The sequence below is a fragment of the Pinus tabuliformis genome, chromosome 6 (genome assembly GCF_031772625.1).
Source record: "Pinus tabuliformis cultivar Carrire ecotype Pingquan chromosome 6, CPIR1, whole genome shotgun sequence".
In the NCBI taxonomy this organism is placed as follows: Eukaryota; Viridiplantae; Streptophyta; class Pinopsida; order Pinales; family Pinaceae; genus Pinus; species Pinus tabuliformis.
Window position 1 is genome coordinate 628572272 of NC_142292.1, and position 22133 is coordinate 628594404.

At 39.8% G+C, this 22133-nt stretch overlaps 1 protein-coding gene across 1 annotated transcript in view; it reads left to right on the plus strand.

Annotated features, from left to right (window-relative positions):
- Positions 1 to 22133, plus strand: part of LOC149260193 (thioredoxin-like fold domain-containing protein MRL7L, chloroplastic) — a 139244-nt gene that overhangs the window by 42919 nt on the left and 74192 nt on the right. Inside the window, exon 3 of the mRNA XM_089419855.1 lies at positions 9498 to 9579. Within this exon, the coding sequence (XP_089275981.1) occupies positions 9498 to 9579 (82 nt within the window). The remainder of the gene's footprint in view (positions 1 to 9497; positions 9580 to 22133) is intronic.

Genomic DNA, 22133 nt, shown 5'->3' on the forward strand with positions numbered 1-22133 from the left:
ACAGGCACCAGCTTCTACATCTAGAGGGAAAGAGAAAGTTGTGCCATTTTCTCGCAAGAGGGGCAGAGGAAATCAATAGGATTAGACTTTCATTTTATTGTATATGACATTATGACATGATGAGATACATTATCATATTTTTTGTTGATATTTTGAGGCTGAGTTGGGACTCAGGACTTACTATTCAGGACATGATTCAATGTTATGTGTGATTTTAGCGCTAGAAATGATATTAAACATCTTATATATTAGTTTTTTTATCATATTTATGTGTCAATGTATTTATTTTATGTTGTAGATGGTTTAGATATTAAAAAAATTGAAAAAAATGAAAAAAAATGAATATTTTTGTGCCAAACGCTTTTTTCCCGGCGCCGATTAAATCCCGCTCGCGCTTTTAACAACATTGTGTTATAGCACTTAACCAATACAAAATCACCTTCCAAGTTATATTTTCAACACTTCCTCTTAGTAAGTAATGTGTTCTGCACCACCCCCAACTTATCTATGAAGAATAAAAATTTTCCCTTCATCAAAGCCTTGGTTAGAATGTTTGCCACTTGCTCATCCATTGGTACCTAATGTAGCTTTACTATCCCCTTCTACACACAGTCTCGAATGAAGTGGTACTTGATTTGAATGTATTTCAACTTATCATGAAACATCAGATTCTCCGAGAGCTTGATATCGGGCTAATTGTCACAGTGAATCAAAGTTGGCTCCATCTCCTAATAAAATAGCCCCACAAGAAGTTTCTAAAACTAGATTTCGTCACAAACTACCACGCTGGCCCATGTACTCGACCTCAACAGAACTTAGTGCAACTGACTTCTGCTTCCTACTGAACCAAGAAACTGCTCTTGATCCAAAGTTGAAACAATGCACAAAAGTGATCTTTCTGTCAGCTGTACTACCTGCCCAATCAACAACGGTGTATCCTTCTAGCTTTACTCCATTCATCTGAGTATATCTCAAACCATACTCAATTGTACTTCAAAGGTATGTCAACACATGTTTTGTAGCTACCCAATGAACTCTCTTTGGCTCTACCATGAATTGACTGAGCGTATTGACTGCAAAATAGATGTCTGGTCTAGTATTGACCAAGTACACGAGAGAGCCAATCAATTGTCTATATAATGTAGGGTCCATTGTCTTTGATTTGGAAACATCAGTCATCTGGTCACTAATGGCGTAGACATGGATTTACAATCCAACTTTCTAAATCGTTTTAGAATTTCAACTATGTACTTCCCTTGTACGAGGAAGAGCTCTCCATATCTCTATCACATCTCCAAGCCCAGAAAATAGTGCATCAACCCCAAATTCTTCATGTTGAACTTTGCTGCTAGGTCCCTCTTGCATTTTGCTATGAGCTTCTCGCAACTTGTGAGAAATAAGTCATCCACATACAACACCAAAATGAGAGGCTCACCCTTGACTTGAATGTAATATAGGTTTGGGTCTGCCTCACTCTTGGTGAATCCCATGCCTTGCAAGTAGTTGTCAATCCTGGTATAATGTGCCCTAGGAGCTTGCTTGAGTCCATACAACACTCTGTTCAATTTGCATACATGGGATTCCCTCCCATGCACTTCAAACCCTTTGGTTGCTGAACATAAATCTCTTCTTCAACCACAACATTGAGAAAGGCCATCTTCACGTCTATTTGGTGAATCCTCCAACCCATTTCTGCTGCAATAGAAATTATTGCTCTAATGGATGAGTATCTGGCTACTAGGGCAAAGGTCTCATCGTAGTCAATCCCTTCCTTCTATGAAAACCCCTTAGCCACAAATTGGGCCTTAAACTTTTCAACACTACCATTTGTAGCGTGCTTAATCTTGTAGACCCATCTAGAGCCAACCACAAATTTTCCCTTTGGTCGTGGCACAACCTCCCAAACATTGTTCTTCATGATGGAAGAATACTCTTCCACCATAGCATCCATCCACACCTGATGCTCAGATGCCTCTTGGAAGCTAGAAGGCTTGACCTCAATTAGCTCACTCATCAACGCCATATAGCTTGAATATCTCTGTGGTGCCTTGCTCTATCTGATTGAATATCTAGGAGTACCCATGTACTCCTGAGCATCTCTCAGTGTTTGCTCTGCCCACTTGGCCTTCTTCCTCTCTGTGCTGGAAGTTTGAGCCTGAGAGAGAGTTACCCTTTGCTCCTCTTGCTTAGCCTGATCATTCTATTCACAACTGTGTCATGGTAACTTGAGGTGTTTGTACTATTTTTGTCTTTAGTGTCTCTTTCTTTTGAACCTCCACTGTATAGGAATCTGTGCTGCAAGACCTCTTGAGAGCCCTCTGCTCCTCAAACATCACATCCATGCATAACACTATTTTCCCGACTACCAGAATGTAAACCTTATAGGCCTTTGAGGTTGCATTGTATCCCGCAAGAATTCCCTTCTTTGCAGTAGATTCTAACTTGGTCCTCTTTTCAGAAGGAACAAGAAGGAACATGGCTATATACTAAACAACCAAAGATGCGAATGTGTGACAAATCTGGTTTATTTCATATGAAAGCCTCCTCATGTGTCAACACCAACACTTTATGTGGACTTCGGCTTTGCAAATAAACAATAGTGTTGCTAGTCTCTACCCATAAAAATAGAGGTAGCTCTTTGTCATGTAACATAGCATTGGCCACTCCAATAATGGCCCTATTCTTCTGCTTTGCAACCCTATTTTGCGGGTTGTATGGAACCATCAACTCTTTTTTGATACCCTCACGTGCACAAAAGTCCTTGGAGGCATCAAGGTGTAATCGCCTCCATTATCAAACTTGAGCGTTTTAAACTTTCTCACTGTTTGGTTCTCTACAAGGGCTTTGAACTCCTTGAACTAGGAGAAAACCTTGTTCTTCTTTTTCAAGAAGTATATCTAGGTCTTCCTGGAAAATTCATCTATGAAGGTTACATAATAGTGGTATCCACTTAAGGACACTGTTGACATGGACCCACACACATTTGAATGCATCAGGTCCAAGATGCCCTTGGCCCTAGTATTGTTGCTCAAAAAGGTGGTCTTGGCATACTTGTCTAATGCGCAACCCTTGCACACATCATGTTGCTCGACCCTGAACTCTGGCAGTCCTGCCACAATCTCCTTGAGCACATTGAGTGCTCCATGGTGCAAATGAGCCATCCTCCTATGCCATAACTCGCCAAACTCTTGGCTGCCACACAGTAATGCTTGTGCTGGTTCAAATTGAAGTCTAAACATGTTATCTTTTCTGATTCGTATCGCCTTGGCTGTCTTGGAATCCTTAGGTCGAATATACACCTTGCCACCTATTACTCCTGCCGCCTACACCTACTTATAGGTTAGTGAGAAAAGCCTTCAACCCCACAAGGTGTGGTTGGTGGCGAGGAACTTAGAGAAGGGGTTGTCACACTATTCCCGACTCTCTCCGTCTAAGCTATCTCTTAGGTTAGCTAAGGGGTGTGGTCCCTAATGAAAAGTTAAGTTAAAAGTGATATGAGGTTCTAGGAGAGTGCTATAGTGAAAGTGATGATCAATGAGCAAAATATGATATGAGCAATAACAATGAAAATCATTAACATGAGGAAACCATAAAACTAGTGCCTTATAAATATTTTGCTCAACAAAATAAAAGATACATTTCGCTCAAAGTAAAGATGCAATGCTTCCAATAATGAAAGCAAAGTAACCTTGAAATGCAAACAAAAGATGTTAGCACAAGATATTTGTAAGATATAAATTCAATTCATGAATCAAAACATATCTTGCCAAAACTTAACAATTAAAAAATTTACTTTGGAAAAAGTAAAATAGGAGATACTAAATGCTAAATCAAGATGTCAATATGGAATTAGATTTGAGCATGAAATGAAAGCACTTATTACCAATTTGAAGAATATCAATACTTGCTTTGAAATGGCTATTGAAAGTAAACTTTGCAATATAACAACTCAAAACATCAAGAGACAAGTAAAGTAAATATGATGGAAAGTGCTATTGGTTAATTTTATTAATTACCTCTACAACAAGATTGCAATTGAACTTTTCAATCCTCACGTTTCACTGTCGCCCAAAGATATAGATCTCATAGTGAGGAGTCAATAGAGGAGTAGAGGGTTTCCAAGATGACCACTTCAACCAACTTATGTTGGAGGTAAAATTTTAGTGAGACTTGGGGTCTTCCGATACTAAAATGTATAGATGAAATGCAAATTGTGTTAATTCCCCAATTAAAATAACGCTACATGCAAATGCTTCAAAGAGAAATAAGATAGTTGCAAAACTTGAGAGACTAAGATGTAAGTGAGCTCATATGTGTTTGTGCCATTAAATGGAAAATAAACAAGTAAAATGGAATAGATTGATTTAAACTACAATTTGTTTCAAATAAATGATAGCGCTCCAATAGTTTCCATGACATATAGCATAAATTTACCAAGTAGTGAAACATGTACTTGAGGAAATTATGAAACAATTAAAACTTGCCAATGTATGAAGTGTTTACACATGAGATAAGATTTTCTAAAGTTTACAAGTTTGAAGTTTATGCATGTGAGAATTACTTTAAATACAAGATTAAGAAAATTGCATGTGGAGTGAAATGTGTTAATTTTAAGCACGCACAAAATGAAATTAAGTGCTAGAAAGCTAAGAAAAAATAGAAACAAAATTAGTCCACCCACAAGATCCTCTTCCAAGTGAGGAAGGGGGATGCCATGGGAGAAATCCCAAGCTCCCTCAAACAAAATTTTATCTTTTATTGGTGCTTGAAATGGGTAAAAATGCCTCTAAGAGGGCTGCCCACAATATGAGAGAGATCCTTACAAAGATAGAAATTTAACAAAACTAGACTCTCTTCAAAAGGAATGTAGATCTACAAGGCTCAAAAGGCCCACGACCTAGATGAGTTTGCAACTCTCCCTCAAATGCTTATGACCTCCCTAGAAATCAGTCCTTGAATAGCGTGAGGAGGTCCTGCATGCACACGAGTGAGTAGATTCCCAATGCTTCTCCTCAAGCTCCTTGTTGCTCAATGCTTAAGCCTATGGCCTGCAAAACAAAACCAATTGTTAGTGTGAAACTAGGAACAAAACTAAACTACAATTTAATGTACAAAATACTAGCTCAAGTATGAGAGTGAACCCCCATACTTGCCTAGCTTTGGAAATGACTCTTGAATAGTAGATATAACTTTGAAAGAGCTAAAATCAAAGAAGTATTTTAAATTTAAATGGATGATCAAGTAGCTATAGTGTAAGAAAACTCCCTCTTGTTCTTCGTTGGATGGAAGACTTTGAGTGAAAAAATGGCGGAGTCTTAGATCACTTTGACTCTAGCGGTGAGTTGATCTAATTGAGATTTGTCCCACTTCCAGATGGATTCCTACACACCATACAAAAGATCTTTCCTACACACTTGAACAAGTATTACTTTGCAAAGGACAAAGGATTAAAGCAATATAATGAATATTATAGACCAAACATTCCTCCTAAAATGAATTGGCAAGCTTATCCCTAGAATACTACTCTAGATCAATGATATGTGCAAGATAGCTTGCACATATCAATCTAAGCAAGATGGCAAGTATAAACTAATATTAATTCAATATGCAAAAGAAATTAAACACAATAGCAATAGCATGAAATGAAATCACCTCATTACTCCAAGAGAACACCAACCAGATAGCCCCAAAGTCTTGATTATATTAAGAAAGTATGCAAGTACAAAATGACAAAGTTTCTTCAAGCCCAATAGCTCATATCATGATGCAATCTGAGAGCCCATAACTTCATTATACAGAGTGTTGGGAGCAAATCCCAAAGAAGAATGCATGTGAGAACTGAAGTTGGAGCGGATCCCAAGGAAAAATAAGTCAAGATCAAAGTGGAGAAGATAGAGACACCAGAGTAAAATTGAATTCCATATGTGCACCTCAAGGGAAATCGAATTCCATATATGGCATAGTAAACTCATCCATGAGTGAATGCAAGTACCGTGATAACTCCAGTCAACAAATGCAAACTCAAACTAAGTGAGGTCACATCTGTAGATGATCCCAAGGTAGCTCTGTGTAGATCCTAGGAATTGCGTGATCTCCTCCAAGAGAAACTCGTGGTCCTCCAAAGTGAAACTCGTAATCCTCCAAAGTGAAGTGCTAAGTGTAGAAGCACTCAAAGCTAACGGTGAGAGAAGTCCCTGCGAAATCCTCAGTCCAAATATTCAATCGAATATTCCTTCAGTGCATGAGCTCCTCTAATTAATTCGATTTTCCACATGTGCAATTGTTGCTTTATCTCTGAGAAATTCGATTTTATGAAATAATGGTGTATTTATGATGTAGTGTGCTTAGTCATCCTCCATGTCCCTTGACTCAACTCTTTGACTTATGATAATTTCCAAGTCATTTCCACGTCATTCTGCCATATGCAATAATTTATCTAATTCTAACCTAATTAAATGCCACAATTTCCACTAAACTTAGGAAATGTGGGTTTTGAGGGTCCATAACACATTATTAACCTCTCAAAGGGTTTCATTGTAGAAAGTTGATGGTGAGAGGTGTAATTTTTATTACTCATACCCCATACAACTTCTCTAGACGACACTTATTACATTACATATACAATTTTTATTGTGATTTTTGACCCACGAGAAATCTAAAAAATTAAAAAATGACTACCTAAACCTAACCAAATTCCACTAAATTTTTTGTGTGATCTAGTATGGTAATATACATTGACTCTAGACACTAGGACTCACCCAAGGCCTCACCATCAAGTCGTACGTCAGCTTTGGGGTAAATTTGGGGGAAAAACTCGATTAATTATTAAGTCCTGGTAGTGAGTTAATAATTAACCAAGTGAAAAAGACCTCCCAGAGTAATACTCACTTGTTGGCAAGGTCCCAAGCTATCCAGGCCTGTTACAGACTCAAAACTCATCATTACTAGCATCACTTATTACAATTTCCCGTAGGGTGTGGAATTTGGGTACAAGAGAAAATGATGAGAAGTAGAAGTAGAGTTTAAAAACTCTGGTGTTTTGATGATATCTGATGGTACAAGTGTCCTTTGGTACATCCTTGGGCATGGAATCTTCGTATAATCATCAAGTGCCACTCCAGTGGTTAACATCACCCTCAAAGGTCACAAAATAACCCTTGTCTTCCAAGATAGCAACATAAATTAGAATTTTGGTCATTCCTGGAACTTACAACACATCTTCCACCAACAAGGGTTTACCAGACTCCCTTTGAAACTTGACAGTGCCAACTCTAGTTGCCTTGTACTTGGCATTGTCTCCAAGTTCTTTGTAGAAGTCCATTTCCTTCTCCTTCATGCTAGTGAAATACTGCTTCACTCCTGTCATGTGGCAAGAAGCCCCACTATCAATAAACCACACACTGGTGGCTACTGAACTTGAGAGACAGGTAATGAGTGAAAACTTATTTTCAAATCTGGCTGCAAATTATTTACTTTAGCTATAGCAACAACCTTTTTCTTCTGTTTGCTTTTTTTCCTTATTAGATCATTGGTTGGCGAAGTTTCTTGGTTGATGATAAGCAAAATACTTTATCTTATAGAGGTCCTTTTTCTTCTCTCCTTTAGAAGTCAACCCATTACTTGGCCCTTTCTTTGCCTTTATCTTACCCTTACTATCTAGGGCAAGTTTCTCTTCTTCTTCCTCAAATTTCTTCTTCTGGTCACCTTGCTGAGCTTCTTCTCTGATCTCTTCCTGAATGAAATCATTCCACATTCTTTCCCAAGTAGGAAGGTGCTCTTGATCTATAATGAATTTGACAAACACATCCCATTGTTTCGTAAAGCTATTCAAGGCTATACACATCAGTTCTTGTTAAGGTATAATTTCTCCTACAACTGCTATATCATCGTGTAGCTGAGTGATCCTGGTCAAATAGAAGATATGCCCTCACCCTTGGACATCCTTGTGGTGTGTAGCTGGTCCTCGGTATCATCTTTTAACTCTGATAGTCACTTTGGTACAAATTGGTGAGTGCATCCCACATTTCTTTTGCTGTCTTCTTCTTGGACAAATGTGGAATAAGGTGATCTTTTTCTGCATCCAAAATTATCCTTTGCGCCGTTGCTTCTTTTACCTTGTGCGGGTCTAGGGCTATTGGATCTGACATTGGTGGAACAACTGTGGTATTGACAAAATTCCAGAGTTTATTTTCCTCGAGGACGACTATGATTCGAGCCCCACATTGAAGATAATTTGAGGATCCTTCCAATTTGTCTTCATATCGAACGTTGGTAGCCATGGTGAATTAAACCCTTAAACACCTGCTTATTGAAGACACACTCCTTTGGGCTGATAGCTTGTGTCAAACGCCCATGGTTTTGTACTTATAGACTAATGCTTTGATACTGTGTTAGTTTTCTTGAACCCAGATCAGATTTAATGTTCAATAAAATCAATTTCCTTAGGTAAGAAATTTTATAACAAGAAATACTATGGGTTCCTAACTCAGTATGCACAACAATACTAAACAAACAATACACTAGACTAGTAAAAAATATTTGACACAATTTTTACCCTGGAAACCCTAATATGGGGAAAACCAACAAACTTGGGCTCTTTATTCAACTTTAGAAAATTTATTACAACAAATATTTTCTTAGGAATTTACAACAACAAATTTTCCAGATTTTTTCAGCCCTTCAACCCAATTTTAGCTATACGACCCAATGGAATTTTTCTTGTATGACCCAGCAAAATCCGATCTGTACGGCTCACTGGAAATCGGCATGTATGGCCTAGTCAAATCGGTTGAGCAACTCGGCCCCCTTCAGCCCAATCAATTTGCTCAACTTGGCCCTGTCAAATCAGTCTATTTCTGCTCCTCTAAATCGACCTGTTTGGCTTGTATAATTGGTCCTCCTCAGGTCTACTCGCTGCCCCTGAAATATGCCTTTGTCCTGATCACACTTTGGTGTAACTTCGACTTCCTATCTCTACTGAATGCCTAGCTCTTGTGCCAAATCAAACTAAACTCTCCAACAACTCATTTCCCTCTTTTATAGTTTCTTGACCTAATCTCCAAAGTGATGGAGGGCTGAGATTGCACCTCCACACATGAAATCAATGGTCACGATATACTCTTCCTTTACCTCTTAACTTTATTAAAAAAAGAAGAGAAAAGAAAAGAAAAAGTGGCTGATAAAATCAAATTTTACATTATTGATTCTAGGCCTAAGGTCCAAACTTAGAAAATATTTAATATATTATGCTGTGAGAGAATTTTGGTGATTCAATGCATGTCATGGCACTTGACCAATGCAGAATCACCTTTGAAGCTACATTTTCAACAATTTTTGATGCAAAAATAGAATGCCCTAGACAATAATGATAACAGGTACATGATGCATGTCTTGTGAACTTCTAGATAAACTGCTCTTGTTATTGTTTCTTTCACAAAATAAACTATTTTGAGATAATGTTTGTGTTTGTGCTGAAAAGAGATTGTTGTGTACTGCAGACCATTTGACAACATGAAAGTGCGCAAGGAGCTAGAGAAAGCAATTCAGATATTTTGGGACTCTGATAAGCCATCTCCAAGGGTATGTGACTGCCTTATGGCTTTTTCCTATCAAGTTGGATTCACTTTGGTCTCATGTGTGAGATGTATGTTATAGCTGAAGCGGTATCTATGGATTAGTCCATATTTTGGCTTCCTTCAATTTAATGATACTTGATTTTATTATTGAACATTTTCCTACCACCTCTCTGTACTAGTAAAGAAATAATATTTTGCATACAAAAAATGCGTACCGTATATAAATGGGTACCATAGGGCACATTGAATACATACCTTTTGCATACAAAAAATGTGTACCATATATAAATGGGTACCATAGGGCACATTGAATACATACTTGGTATGTAATCATCAGAAACAATTGGCAGTTTAAAGGTCATGTGGATAAACACTTCAACAAAATTAGTCATGCAGAAAGAATAAACACTTCAGCAAAATTAGGCATGCAGAAAGAATCTATATCAATGTTTACTATATCAATCAGGCCAATTTTCTTTGAAATGTGTGTGCATGTGTAGAACAAGAACATGCATCCCCAACATCTTTGTTTGAGGGAAAAGTACATTTAATCCCATAATATGGTAGGTTGGAAGAGAAAACATGGATTACCACAGATTTACATGTCATGGTATCCAGCATTTCCAAATTGTTAGATAAAGTGGTTCCTGTTAAATTTGCATCCATTGAAGGCTCAAAATTTATGCCTCATAAATGTGAGGGTAGGTTTAGTGGTCTTTAAGAAACATCAAATATAAACAAACTGTATCCAACCTGGAGTTGTTATGTGCTAAACAATTAAAGAAGATTGGTATGAATGAATTAGATGCTGACAGATGGCGGCATAGTATGAGTTAGCCAAGGCAGGGTTATGTTGCGTTTGAAGTATTTGATTACTATGACTACCAGTATCTCACAGTTCAGCAGATTTTGGTCTTATACCAGTCTATTTCAGTAAGAGTTTTGAGGAGTTTTTGAGCTTGCTGATTTCTTGAGCAAGCACATATAAGCTCAACCCTATTGAAAATCAAACTGGCTGCTTGCTATAAAAGTGATTTTATCCATAGCTCTTTCATCTATTCTCACTATTCATGTTAATCTACTACTATGGTTTTCAGCTGGCTGTTACAAGTGCATTTAGTACTAAGGTTTTGATGAGTGTTGGGTCATTGTTATAGTTGCCTATTATGATAACTTTCCAAATATTAAATATGGTTGTTGGGACAGTTGATTATATCACAATTTTGACATAACTTCACTTGCATATGAACTATGAAGTCATGAAACCCGAGGATGAGTCCAGCAACTTGAAAATCTAACAATCAACAACTTATCCCCATGATTTATGGAATGAGTGGCATGATATAATGGTAGTGTACCACAGCACTGGTTGACAAAAAGTAGCTTCTTTACAGAAAAAGTTCCTGATTAAAAAAAATATTGACAATGATCTTATGCTGGCAATCTATTAGGTACAAGTTATAATGGGCCACCTAATTTGGTAAATATTATTAGGTAAGCTCTTGCTGCTACTGTGGGTGGCAATCCATATGCTTAATAGTTATTGCTATTATATCCATTGGTAGTTTTTGATGGGTATACATTAGTAGCAAGGGACTAGAAGATTTTTAGGCATATCTACTGGCATGAATGGATTCTTGTGTGTACATGTAGTAGATTGACACACAAAGCTTGGAAATAATAATTGCAACAATTATTTTTGAAGTTTTAATCAAGTTACACAAATCATGGGTGTAGGTTGGAATTGGTAGAAGATTCTTGTGTGGTGTGGTATCTGTCCCAAAGTTAGGATCAGGGAATCGACTCCCTAACCCTAATTTTTAATATAATTATATTTTAAATTAAAATTTTACATTGAAAAAAAACAAAATTGAAATTTTAGATTCATTATTTCCCACATAAACAAAAAATTTGGTTTGAAATCAAATTTATATTTTTGTTTCAGGAAAATTGAAATATATTAATTTCTGCAAATCGAAAAATCAAATGTAATCACATCACTCTCAGAAATAATAATTACAATTTTACATCCTATATTCATAATAGGTTGGTTGATTGGAGTCTATATATTAATATCATTAATTGTTAATTTTAGGTAACAATGGTATGTTTTATGCTTTAGAGCAATTTTACTTCAATTTCTATATTAGCTCAATATCAATATCCAGTTTAGCAATCACATCAGCATGATAGTAAAATGCAGATAGAACATAAACATAAACAGTAGAAGACAAGCCAAGACAAGAGGATACAAGATGTGGCACTAGCCAGGGACAAACCCCAATGTGGGGAACCCTTGATCAATTCTTCTTATATTCTTCAATAGTTCAGCAGAGAGAGAGATAATGCAATTTACAAATCTGATAATTTATGATAGCAGCGAATGAGCCCTAACCAGCAAAGTCAACGCTGGTCAACAGAGCAGAATTCTTCCTTAATTCAACTTGGTCAAACCCAGTCAACTTCGGCCTCCAACAACAAGTCTAATCAGCCCAAAACAGTTTGAAAAAGTTCAGTCAAAACTGGTCAATGAAAGTCAACTCTGCTGCCAGCTGTAGAACAGTCATCACTGGTCAAAGGAGAGGTCAGATTGCCTCTATTTTAGTGCCCAGATCTGCGGCCTGCTAGGACAGAGATACCTCACCCAAACTGAAGTCAAAATAGGTCAATGCATTAAGTCAATGCAGTCAAACAATCTCCCTGCAGCTTGGTCAATGCTGGTCAACGCAGTCAACAGAGATCTGTCCTCCTTTCCTTCGCACGTGTGAGAGAGAAGATTGCCCAGAAATGCACACCCAATCACAAAAGGAGAGAGAGATGTGAGATGAGATGATGGTGAAAATTACTTGAGGTCTCCTTTTATATGCAACGTTGAGGATGAGTTGGGGGTTTGAATCCCTGTTTTGCTTGCTGGACAACCTTGACAATTTGTCTATATTATAAATAAATTCATATCTCCATTTGTACATGTTGGAACCGGATGATCTTTAGATCAATCCTACACCTCTTGCAGAGAGGAATTCAAGAAAAATATCAGCGGCCATAAATGAGATGACCCATGTGGAGTTTGCCCTAGTTGCCAATTTTAACACTCCCTCTCAACTAGGGAGAACTGCATCTGCTAATCCATCTGCTAATTTGTACTATCTCTGCCATCAATGAACTGCTTTGGACTGCTTTGCTTTGCCGAACTATGAAGAAGAAGTGATCGAGAATGTATCATACCATTCTCTACTGACCCGAAGTCAGTCCCAAATAAAAGAGAGTGTCTCATACCACTCTTACTGACCTGAAGTTAGTTCTAATCAAAAGAGAGTGTCTCATACCACTCTTACTGACCCGAAGTCATTTCCAATTGATCCCAGATCAATATCGGTCATCCTAGCATAGGGAGTACAAGAGCACACGATGCGTCCATCGGTAGTACTATGGTCCCTATCCTCATTTCCTACTCATTGGCCAGATGAGAGGTACTTCCCATGAGTCTGAGACTGCATGGGTAGGATGTCTCAGCAAGAGAAGGATGAACCACTCATCTTGCCTACATGTCGCCACGGGGTATCACAGAGGAAGGTTGAACCACTCACCCTGTACATAACAAACCACTAGGGGAAGGCTGAAGCACTCACCCTATGGTTGGTCATTGCTCCAAGAAGTACCCGAAGCCCTCCGGAGCTCCCAGAGCTCAATGTCCATATCATACAAGACCCTCATAAGAGGGTCTCTCCACGGCTCCAAGTCGTTCTCGGAAGGCCAAGAACTTGACCTTCCCCAGGGGCTTTGTTAGAATATCGACGACTTGCTCATCAGTCCCAATGTGATGGAGTCGTATTGCTCCTCGTTGTACCATATCCCAGATAAAGTGGTACCTGATATCTATATGCTTGGAGCGATCATGAAACACATGATTCTCTGATAATTGCATCTCACTTTGGTTGTCACAGAGGATCACGGTGGTATCCAACACATATCCAAACAACTCACTGAAGAGGTTCCTCAACCAGATAGCTTCACAGGAGGCCATACTAGCAACTATGTATTTGACCTCAGCGGTGCTTAAGGCAACCGATTTCTGCTTTCTGCTCATCCAGGATATCTAAGCAGAACCAAAGAAAGACAACATCCAGAAGTGCTTTTGCGATCCACCACACTGCCAGCCCAATCAACATCAGAATATCCATGCAGCCTCACATCTCCGACAGTGTATCTCAGTCCATGAGTGATTGTGCCTCAAAGATATCTCAGAAGATTCTTGGCACCAATCCAATGTATATGATGAGGCTCAACCATATATTGGCTCAACGTGTTAACTGCAAAACATATGTCCGGACGGGAGTTCACCAAGAACATCAGTGCTCCTATGAGTTGACGATACACAAAATCATTTCCCAATTCAGGTCCGGCAGCACTACCACATAACTTCTTAAAGTTAAGTTCCATTGTGGTAATCACAGGCTTGCAGTCGACCATCCCAAATCTTTCCAATATATTCACAACATATTTTCCTTGAGATAGGAAAATTTCTCCTGGATTTTGCCAGACCTCCAACCCTAGGAAGTAGTGCATCAGTCCTAGGTCCTTCATCTCAAATTCAGAAGCCAACTCCCTCTTACATTTGTGAATGAGAGGGTCTGCACCTGTCAGAAAGAGGTCGTCCACATAAAGTACCAGTATGAGAGGTTTATCATTTTCAACCTTAAAGTAAAGGTTCGGATCAACTTCACTTCTAGTGAATCTCAGCTTCATCAGATAGCTATCAATCCTCTCATACCAAGCCCGGGGTGCTTGCTTCAAACCATAGAGAGCTTTCTTCAACCTGCATACATGAGATTCCCGGTCATGAACCTCAAATCCCTCGAGTTGTTCCACATAGACTTCCTCTTTGATCGAACCATGTAAGAAAGCGGTCTTGACATCCATCTGATGTAGGTTCCATCCTTGCGAGGCAGCGTGGGCTATGATCGAGTTGATGGTGGTGTATCGGGCAACAGGTGCAAATATCTCATCATAATCTAATCCTTCCTTTTGAAAGAAGCCTCGAGCAACAAAGCGAGCCTTGAACTTTTCTGCACTTCCATCAGTGCCATGCTTGATTTTGTAGAGCAACTTAGAGGTGACAACTGATTTGTCCTGGGGTTTAGGGACCACGTCCCAAACATCATTCTTCATAATTGACTCGTATTGTTTGTTCATATCATCCTTCCATACTTGTTGCTTCACGACTTCTTCGAATGATGAAGGCTCATTTTGGATGATAGTGCTCATGATGGTCAAGTATCCTTGATACTTGTTCAGCTTCTTGCTTTCACGCAAAGTCCCCCTTGGTGCAATATGTCTCTCAGCATCTTCGAGAGTCTCCCTAAGCCATGAGGGTCTCCTCTTGGAGGAGGAGGGCTCTTGAGGAGGAGGATCAATATGATCCATAAGTTCATCAATATTCGTCATTGTTTCATCTTCTTTTGCACCCTGTTTTCCGGTGTCAGCTTCTTTGTCCTTCCTTGGGATAGGAAGGTTGTTGATCTTGCTAAGGGCTATATCTTCGTCGAAGGTGACATCATGACTTATCTCAACTTCCCTTTGACCAACAACATAAATTATATATCCCTTAAAATTTTCACTATAGCCCACAAAGACTCCTTTCTTCCTAGATGTACCCAATTTGCTTCTTTTCTCTTTCGGCACATGAAAATATACAGGACTTCCAAAAATTCTAAAATGAGAGACATCGGGTTTCTTACTAGTGAACATTTCTTCGGGAGTCTTGGTGTCCAATGCTTGATGAGGGCATCAATTTTAAACATACGCGACAATATTTGCAGCTTCAACCCATAGGAACTTCAGAAGCCCTTGATCGTGAAGCATGGCACAAACAACTTCTACAATAGTGTGATTCTTCCTTTCAACCACACCATTTTGCTTGGGGGTGTATGGCGTTGTAGTATCCCTGTTAATGCCAGCTTCTCCGCAATAATCATGGAATTCATTGGATTCGTATTCGGTCCCATTATTAGTCCTCAATATCTTGATTTTCTTCTCGGATTGGTTTTCAATCAAGGCTTTGAAGTGACGGAACCAGGTGAACATTTCATCCTTATTTTTCAAGAAGTAGATCCAGGTCTTGCGAGAATAATCATCTGTAAAGGTGAGATAATATAAGTATCCTACCAAAGAGTTTACGAGCATCATACCAGATATGTCGGAGTGGATCAATTGCAATATATCTGTGTTCGTGCTATTACTTGAGGGGAATGGTCCCCTTGTAAGTTTTCCTTCAGCACATCCAGGACATACACCTTCATGCTCTACTTTGAACTCGGGCATGCCTGTCACCATCTGTCTGACATCGGGTAGGGCCTTATAATGAAGATGGGCAAACCTTCGGTGCCATAGTTCAGATTGTAGAGATGTGTCGCAAGGCATGGCTCCTAATGGACTTTCTCCAACTTGATACAAAGTGTCAACCCTGAATCCAAGAGTAAAAGCATCTTTAATTTTTTTTTTCCAAACACGTGCCTTTCCACCGATGAATGCCACCTTGAATCCTTTGTCTTCCATTGCCAAAATGGACACCAGGTTCTTCTTGAGATCAGGTACATATAGTACTTCTTGTAAATGAATAGTGTTACCATGATTCAATTGAAGGGTAACGTTCCCTACTCCCTTTACGGGATAGGTGGCATTGTCTCCACGGATGATATTCAAGTTTGTTTCCTTTTTTATTAGATTAGAGTGAGCTTCCTTGTATCCGGTGAAGTGCCTTGAGGCACCACTATCAATTAGCCAATTCCCCAAAGTGTCCGGTGGAGAGGTAGTGGAGAGGGTCGATATAAGATAGTATTCCTTTTGCTTATTGTTAACAGCATTTGATTCTTCATACCTGGAGTTCCTTGCTTTCTTGGAGGGTCGACCATTTCCTTTATGTCCCGCATTCCTTTTTCCCTTGCCATTGGATCTGCCATTCCTTTGATCGTTGTTGTTGAGGTTGCCCCTAGAATGATTGTGATCATCATCATGCGATGTGTCGCTTCTATTTGGACACTCCCTTGCATAGTGGCCAAACTTATTGCAAACAAAGCACCTGCCCTTCCTCCCGTAGATCCATTGAAATGACCTTTAGACCTTGCATTATTTCTCCTTTTGGCAATGAGCGGAGAATGCATCGGGGTTGCTTCTATTAGAAGGCATTTCTTGCTCCACCATTCTTGTTTCTTCTTGAATGCATCTCGACATCAGTTCTTTAAAGCTCGGAATTCGATCATTGTTGAATATAGTGGTTCTAAATATATACCACTCGGGTGGGAGTCCTCCAAGGGTAGTGATAGTAAGTTCCCTGTCAGGAATGACTTCTCCAATCGAAAGTAGATCATTCTTGATCTTAGTGATCCTTAAGAAGTAGGATTGAATATCCTCGTCCTTGCCCTTCTTAATATCCTTCAACTTATTTTTGAGAAATAAAATTTGATTAGCATTACTAACCTTGAACATGCTGATCAACTTGTCGTAGATTTCCTTGGAGGTCTTCAATTCGGAGATGTAGGCCACCAGACGCTTGTCAATGGAATCTCTGATAATCTTCTTTGCTTTGACTTCAACCCTATTGTACTTGGTCTTCGCAGCAGCCGGTGCATTTGAAGGAGGCTCAGGGATTTTACTCTTTACATAATCCAACACTTTTGTTCTTCCAAGGTCAGATCAATAGACATCTTTCATCCATGATAGTCAGATTTTTCACGGAGCTTGTCTTCAACCTGGAATTGGGATGAGGAACCAATTGAGCCTTTTGTCCTTGTCTGTCTTTGGTGATTGCTCTTTCACTCTTGCTTGGGCTTTGTCTTCACCTCAACTCTGTTACCATGTTAATTTTAGGTAACAATGGTATGTTCTATGCTTTAGAGCAATTTTACTTCAAATTCTATATTAGCCCAATATCAATATCCAGTTTAGCAATCACATCAGCATGATAGTAAAATGCAGATAGAACATAAACATAAATAGTAGAAGACAAGCCAAGACAAGAGGGCACAACCCCCAATGTGGGGAAACCCCTGATCAATTCTTCTTATATTCAAGTTCAACAGAGAGAGAGATAGTACAATTTACAAATCTGATAATTTATGACAGTAGCAAATGAGCCCTAACCAAAAAAGTCAATGCTGGTCAATAGGGCTGAATTCTTCCTTAATTCAACTTGGTCAAACCCAGTCAACTTCGGCCTCCAACAACAAGTCTAATCAGCCCAAAACAATCCGAAAATGTCCACTAAAAACTGGTCAACGAAAGTCAACTTTGTGGCCAGCCCTAGAATAGTGAACGCTGGTCAAAGGAGAGGTCAGATTGCCTTGATTTTAGTGCCCAGATCCGCGGCTTGCTAGGACAGAGATACCTCACCCAAAACGAAGTCAAAATAGGTCAATGCATTAAGTCAACGCAGTCAAACAACCTCCATGCAGCTCGGTCAACGCTAGTCAACATAAATCTGTCCTCCTTTCCTTCGCATGTGTGAGAGAGAAGATTGCCCAGAAATGTGTACCCAATCATAAGAGGAGAGAGAGAGATGTGAGATGAGATGATGGTGAAAATGACTTGAGGTATCCTTTTATATGCAATGTTGAGGATGAGTTGGGGTTTGAATCCCTGTTTTGCTTGCTGACCGACCTTGATAATTTGTCCATAATATAAATAAATTCATATCTTCATTTGTACATGTCAGAATCAGATGATCTTTAGATCAATCCTACACCTCTCAGAGAGAGGAATCCAAGAAAAATATCAGCTATCATAAATGAGATGACCCATGTGGAGTTTGACCCTAGTTTCCAATTTTAACATTTATCAACTATCATTATGTTAAAATGTCAATGATAAAATTCAAAACATCAAAAAAGAGCAAAGCTTATCTGGAAAGCTCCATATATCCAAAATAAATAAATAAATAAATAAAAATGGAAACATGAAAATCTAGGGATTGAGAGAAATGTGATTGATAGTGTTCCCTCCACACATTCTCCAATGGAACAATCACTAATTTCCCAGCCTAATGATACAAAGTAGCATGGGTAAAAGATGTACCATGCTCCCCACCAACAATAGAGGCAGAAGAAGCTTCCACAACTGATGTGTCATCTAGATCCCAACACAAAAGGATCATTGGAATAACTCGTGAAAGAGAGGTTAGCTAGTGAGTACTAGGTAGTATCCTAGTTTGCATCTTTGGGATGGTGATTTTGTAGCATAGGAAGGCCTTGTACATTGGCTTGGTGTCTTAGCATGTAGAAGATATTTGATTGCCTCTTTAGGTGCTTGCTTGTTGGCATAAGTAATTCTAGGATTTCTTTCCTAAGGTTAACTTAAAAAAAGTACAATAATTAATTTAGTTAATCATTGTGGACGATTAGGCCAAAGTTCTAAGGATAAATAATAAAATTGTTTAAGTGACTTAAATATAATCTCAAATGTCGATCTCAAGTGGGGCTTAGGATTTAATTCTAGTCATTGATTACTTAGGAGATTAGGGTGAGGGATTTTGGCTTAATAAAACCATAAATTAAGACTAAGGGAAAGGTGAAGTGTCATGTCACTTTTTCTGGTTTCCCCTATGGCATGGTCAAGATGGACTTATAGGATTGGAGGTAGCTAGGTCACAGGAGCAGGGTTACTCCGTCAATAGGCCCAAGGGTTCTAGAGGGGCTTTATGGGATTTTGAGGAGTTTCTTTGGGATCCAATGACATTAACTTGGCATATTCCATCATTTGCACAACTTGCCTTTTGTTCCATTGCATTTCGACAACTTTCGGAAAATGGGGTTATTATTGAGCCTAACTCAATTAATTATGCTTAAGGTGACATTCCAGGAGGAATACTCGACGAAACACCTTAGTGTAATAGCTTGTAGGAACCGAAACGAGATGATCTATAGGGTGAGATGGTGGGAAGTGACTTTTAGTGTCCTGTGGAGGGATGGTGGCCGATTTACCATTTTCCCAAATAAAAAATTATTTTAATTAAAATAAAAGGAGGGAAAAAGGTACTAAGTGATTAAAATAATAATAAAATAAGACTTCTAGAGGGGTCCATCAGATCTATAAAAGAGGAGGAGGAGGAAACTATTTGAGGACATCTTGGATTTGTGCATGCTGTCTTTAGTGAGGTATGCAGAACCTAGTTCCCAACTTTTATAGCTCCGGGATATAATATCCTTAAGGAAAATTAACAACATTAAACAAAGCATGCAAGGCAAAAGTAGCATAAAAATTTCACACAAAATTAAATACTCGGAAATACTCCAAAAACTGCTCAGAACTGAGCCATTTTATTATAATGCAAAGGGGGTACAATATAAGATTAGAATGTATGCACTTGGGCTTTCCCAAGGCAAGCTAACAAGGCCTAGGTGATAAAAATGTTTTCTCAACTGATAGGAAGGTGGTCCCCACAAATGCCCTGCGTTGGACCCAGAAAAATGCACTGCTGGCTGGAAGAAACTACTGTTTGGCCCTCTTCCGGTGCTCAAAAAATTTCGGGAATTAACCTTGGTCTCCCCACAAATAACCCACCGAAAGCCAAAAATGCTTTTGTCTAACGCTGACCTCCGAAATTAGCCCCAATTTCCACGCTCTCCTCCAACTGCTAGGCAAATCGACCCTCCAGAAAATAACACTGTTTGAGGTCCCCAAAATGGTAGCAAGGCCCAGCGAAGTTCCCCTCCGGAAGTGTCCACAAATGTCAGCTCACCCCAGCACCCAAATTAGCCTTCTCCCAAGCTCCCACGTGTGGCACAAAATCACCACTGTGCAGGCCCACGCAGACCCTCCTGATGGCTCAATGGCACAACGAACTCCCTCAAAATCGTGCCCAGCTAGCACTCCAAATCTCCAACAAATTGTGGCCCAAATCACTCCCGGAAAGCCCAATGAATTCTCTGCTCCACAACCAACTCCTCCAAGTGATGTGTATTTCCCTTTCTGCTCCCAACCTGCTAGAAAAGCTCCGCGAGTTGCTAGACAAACTCCCATGTAACTCCCAAACGTAGTGTATATCACCTCCGTGGGCCGTCACTCGAAGTCCACTGAAGGAAGGGTGAGATTCTCGCATGAAAATCTCGTGTGCTCAACAACACTTGCAGACTTGGCTCTCAACTCAAGCGTGCTAGGTAAGTGTAAATGTTAAATGATAAAAAAGTCCCCAAAGTGATGAATGCACCTCCTATTTAGCCTTGAGCCTCCAATTCTCCATGTGGGCCCCATACATCGACCCACTCATCTCTCTTCCCTCCATGAGTGCATATTAGCCAAGGGGAGTGTATTTCCTTTTGGGGGTGGCCCCCACCATCCACTAGCAATTCAATTTTCCCTTTTCCCTTATGTTGGAGTCTCCTTTTGGCCCAAAATTGCAAGTGGGGCCCCACAACCCACTTTTCCTAAGTTGCAACCCAAAATTGGCAAAATTGATCAAAATTGATATTTCCCTTAGCAACATTGCTAAGTGGGAATATCATAGTCCTCCCCGCCAAGATGTTGCTTGCCCTCAAGCAACTGCAATGCTGGATGTTGTAGTATCTGCTCACCCTCCCAAGTGGCGTCCTCATCGGGTAGGTTCTTCCATCTGATCAGAAACTCCCTGATGACTCTACTCCTCAATCTCCTCTCCCTGCTCTCCAAGATAGCCTCAGGCTCAAGAACTAGATGCCCATCATCATCCAGTGGAGGTAGCTTAGTGGCTGTTGTCACATGCTGTCCCAGTACCTTCTTGAGGCACGAAACATGGAAGACATTATGCACTCTGCTCCCCGGCGGAAGCTCCAACTCGTATGCCACCTCACCAACCCTCTTGGTCACCTGATAAGGGCCATAAAATTGTGGTTGCAGTTTCTCGGCCCCCTTCTGCTTCAGCGTGGACTACCTGTAAGGTTGGAGGTACAAGAAGACTAAGTCCCCCACCTCAAAATGTCTCTCAACCCTATGCTTGTCTACATACATCTTCTGCTGATTTTGGGTTGTTTGCAAATTATCTTTGAGAGCTTTAAGAATGTTTTGGCTCTCCTGTATCCAATCTTTGGCCCTTGGGGCCTGATTGTCTCCAAAAACAAGGTCAACAAAAGATAAAGCATCATATCCATATAAAGCTCAGAAAGGTGACATACCAATGGACATGTGATAGGTAGTATTGTAGCAATACTCCCCCAAGTGTAGCCATCTTGCCCAGGCATGTTGCTGCCTCGTCATGCAATTCTGCAAATAACCCTCCAGCCATTTGTTGACTATCTCAGTCAGCCCGTCAGTCTGGGGGTTGTAGCTAGTACTCGGTGTGAGCTTTGTGCCCACCAGCCTGAAAAGCTCCTGCCAGAAAGCCCCCATAAAACGACTGTCCCTGTCACTCACTATGGTCTTGGGGAGACCATGCAACTGGAAGACCTCCCTGAAAATAAACTCTGCAACTTGCGAAGCAGAGTACTTGGTGGGAATGGCGAAGAAATGGGCATACTTCGTCAATCTGTCCACCACTACATATATGCAATCGCGGCCCTGCACCGTGGGAAGCCCTGTGATGAAGTCCATCGA